Here is a 3,625-nt window from a genome sequence, read left to right on the forward strand (position 1 = left end):
CATAACTCACAGGACTACTATTTACTTCAACAAACTAATAAAAGAGATCTATCATTGTGTTTTCACAAGAAAACGAGTTATTTCTCACTTGTGCACAACCAGTTTTTAAAGCAAATCAGTTTCCTTAATCAGGTCCACATATTAAGAATGTCTCAAGATCTGTGCAAAGCTCAGGCACACAGACATAACAAAGGAAATGAGCAAGTGTCGCAGATTTCAACATGTCAGGAACACCTTGAAAAAATACAGGACAATAAGTTACCCAAGGTGCTCCATCCAAGGGGTAGAAGCATCTAATCCCCTAGAAAAGTTGGTGGTTCAATTAAACAAGCAGATCAATATGCTTGGGTAATTGTGTTGGATCCACAGAAATGTTTAATTACTCCGGGTAGCTTGTTTAATCCATCTCCTCGTTGACCAATTGATTTCTTTATGTGGGTGGTGGGTTCATGACCCTAACTAATCAATTAGGCCTTGACTTGTGAACACTATGTTGCATGGGCATCATCAAATCACATTATAAATTAATCAGCAAGATAAAACAAACACTTCCGAAAACAACGCCACTCTCCCCAAATTCTAAGAGAAGGTACAGTGGTAGTGGAGAAGTAGTGGAAGTAACATGGTTACTACTAATGCCCCCGGAAAACTTTGACCAGTTACTTTCATGCAAAAGTTCCAGTCGCAAACTACAGTGATCATAATGTTCGTTTTGAATATGCCAACGTTTCTTTGCACTAAAGAGACAGATAACTTAACTTTACCCATCAAAATAATCATTTTCAATTCCTCAAAAAAATGCAAAGGGCAATCGAAGAGAACTATTTGATAAAGAAAACATGTAAGATGGATCTTGTGTTCTTGTTATTACCTTGCAGTAGCCATTGGGAGTGTCTTGCATCACACAGCCGGAAGGTAGCCTCCTGCACTTCAAGTTTGCACCTGCGGATGTCGTAGCAGAATTTTGATTGCTCAACAGCCCATCAATGGACACATCCACCACTGCCCAGGCACCCTCAGCCAGCTGCTTGCAAAACCTGAGAAAAATAACCTCCCTTATGGGGACCAGAGGTGAGAGCACCTGTAGCTCAGCCTTCATCTGTTGCAAGAAAAAACAAGTAAAAATTAGCAACTCAGACTCAGAGGTCACATGTGTCGACACTCCTTGCATACGATGGGCACTGGGGACTGTTAGGCACTTACTAGCAGCAACGCTCCATTTCTGCTTCCACCAATGCCGTTAGACACCTCCTCAAGGATTGTGGCCTTAGCAATCATGCACGAGAACATGTCGGACCACCGCCTCTGTGAAATGATCAAATGAATGGAGCAACATCAGCATACTAAGCATAATATAACCACCTTCTATAAGTAGGAACAAATGTATGAAGGGGAAAAAGTATGAGCTCGAACCTCGTCCATTAGGGTCTCTACAAGGGCAACACTATTGTCGATGATGACCAGGCCGGACTCCCTAGAGGCCTCAGACACAAATCCAACAGGCTTCATGCCAATGCAATGCTGGGAGGAGTGGAGATACTCCTCAAAGTTGAGTGACTCCTTGTCCGGGAAACCAGGCAATCCCGTAACCCACAAAGGATCATCGGTCTGTGCCATCTTGACAAGTTCATCCATTGCGCTGATTGCAAGCTCCAAGAACACAGACCTGTCAATGTCCACCATCGATGCTAAAGCAGACCCGGTGGCCCGTGCTGGTGTGATGACGGTGCCCATGGAGCTCGAGGCACCCCCGGCATACTCACTCATCATACCGTGCATCGAAGGCTGCATAGACCCTATGCCGCCGATTCCCCCGACTGCTAGCTCCAGTGAGGAGTTCGGCAGGGGCATCGACAGGTGTGGCTGCAGCTGGAGTGGTGACAGAAGGGACACGGGTTTGCCGAGGAACTTGGTGGCGAGGGTGCAGACACGGTTGAGTTCGTCCTTGAGCCGTGCATTCTCGATGCGCAGGTGCTGCTCCTCCAGGGAGACCTCCCCAAGCATGGCCGGACTGCCGCAGCCGCCGCACATTGGGGTGCGCATGGCCTCCCTGATGGTCAGGTTCTCCGTGCGCAGCTTCTCGTTCTCCTGCTTCAGCAGCGCGTTCTCGTGCCGCTCCAGTTGCGTCTGGGCGCGGAAACGACGCGTCAGGATTCGCACGAGACCACCAAATGAGAAATGGATCACGGATGGTAAATCTACTTACCTTCATCTGCGTGCGGCGGTTCTGGAACCAGAACTTGACCTGCCGCGCGTCCAGGGAGAGCCTCTTGCTGAGCTCGGCGCGCTGCTTCTCGTCCGGGTGGGGGCACTCCTTGAACAGCCTACACGAGGCGGAGAGGACGACGAACCCATGCATGAGAGGACAAGAGGAAAAAGGCGGAGAGAGAAGGTGGATGCAAATAGCTTTGGGCGGTGGCTCTTACGCTTCGAGCTCCTGGATCTGCTGCGGCGTGTGGCGGTGGTAGCGCTTCTTGCGCTTGCGGGGGTTGCTGCCGCTGGGCTCGGCGTCGTCGTCGTCGTCGCCGACGCCGGAGATGGCGTCCAGGTGGTCGCTCCCCGACCGGCTGTCGTTCTGCGCCTCCGCGTCCCTGGCCATCGCGCCGCCCGCGCCGTCAGCAAACATCCGCCCGCCTATGCCGCCGTCTCGGCCGCCGGCGTTGTCCTGAAAACAAACAAACAAAAAACTCTACCAATCACCCACCGCGCCAAAGCGAAGCAAAGCGAAATAGCGTTCCGGCCGTGACGACGTACCAGCCCGAGGGAGAGCGCGGGCGAGGACGAGAAGGCGCCGGCGTAAGGGAACTGCATGCCGCCGCCTCCGCCGCCGCCGTCGAAGAGGCCCCCGAAGCTCATCCTCCCACGTCCCCCGGGATGAGCAGACACGGCACGAGTGCAGACCCGCGTCGCCTTTTCACCGTCTCTATCCTGCGTCCCAAAAAGGGCCTGCGCCCTGGATCTGCACACCTCACGACCCGAATCCTCGGCTGCGTGCGGCTCTGGACGGGGTGGAGGTAGAGAGAGACCCGCCCCGCTGCCTCGCCTCGGCCACCCTCTTTCTACTACCACTGCTACTCCTGCGAGATTAGGCTCCTCCTCAAAACCCTAACCCTCCACGGCGAAGAGAGGATTAGAATAAGGGAGGGGAGGAGAGGAGAGGAGAGGCGAGGGCGAGCGAGCGAGAGCCGGCGATTAAAGAAAGCTTTATGCACGGGGGGATGGGAAGGGGACGGGAGGGTCAAAATGGCAAGACGACGATACGAGGAGAGCGATGGGGGGAGGACTCCCCGGGTGTGGACGCACGGAAAAAGGGTGGGGAGAAACGCGAGGCGCTGACGCTGATGCAGCGCAGTCAAACGGGCGGTGCGGTGCCTGTTTTTTGTTGCCTTCCGCCGGGCATGTACAATGGTTGATAAAACAGTCTTATCTTAAGTTTTGCATGTAATTTAGAGATGACAAAAAAGTATGTCTACAATGGGTTATATCTTAACCTTATCTTCAATAGCTAGTCATTCCTTAAAACATGGTGAGACAAATTGTGCTAAGAGATCATCTCATGTCTTATCTTAAATAAGAGAAGACAAACCTTTTTTTTGAGTTCTCTCTCCTCCACCTCATCATTAAT

The 3,625-nt window shown here is 51.9% G+C and overlaps 1 protein-coding gene across 1 annotated transcript in view; it reads right to left on the reverse strand.

Moving 5' to 3' along the window:
- LOC119317413 (homeobox-leucine zipper protein ROC5-like) overlaps positions 1 to 3,288 on the reverse strand; it is a 6,868-nt gene extending 3,580 nt beyond the window's left edge. The window contains exons 1-6 of the mRNA XM_037591863.1: positions 2,755 to 3,288; positions 2,427 to 2,665; positions 2,207 to 2,324; positions 1,414 to 2,127; positions 1,204 to 1,305; positions 872 to 1,099 (exon numbers count right to left, since the gene is read on the reverse strand). Coding sequence (XP_037447760.1) covers positions 872 to 1,099; positions 1,204 to 1,305; positions 1,414 to 2,127; positions 2,207 to 2,324; positions 2,427 to 2,665; positions 2,755 to 2,856 — 1,503 coding nt within the window. The 5' untranslated portion in view covers positions 2,857 to 3,288. The remainder of the gene's footprint in view (positions 1 to 871; positions 1,100 to 1,203; positions 1,306 to 1,413; positions 2,128 to 2,206; positions 2,325 to 2,426; positions 2,666 to 2,754) is intronic.
- Between the last annotated feature and the right edge of the window lie 337 nt (positions 3,289 to 3,625).

The sequence above is a fragment of the Triticum dicoccoides genome, chromosome 6A (assembly GCF_002162155.2).
Source record: "Triticum dicoccoides isolate Atlit2015 ecotype Zavitan chromosome 6A, WEW_v2.0, whole genome shotgun sequence".
In the NCBI taxonomy this organism is placed as follows: Eukaryota; Viridiplantae; Streptophyta; class Magnoliopsida; order Poales; family Poaceae; genus Triticum; species Triticum dicoccoides.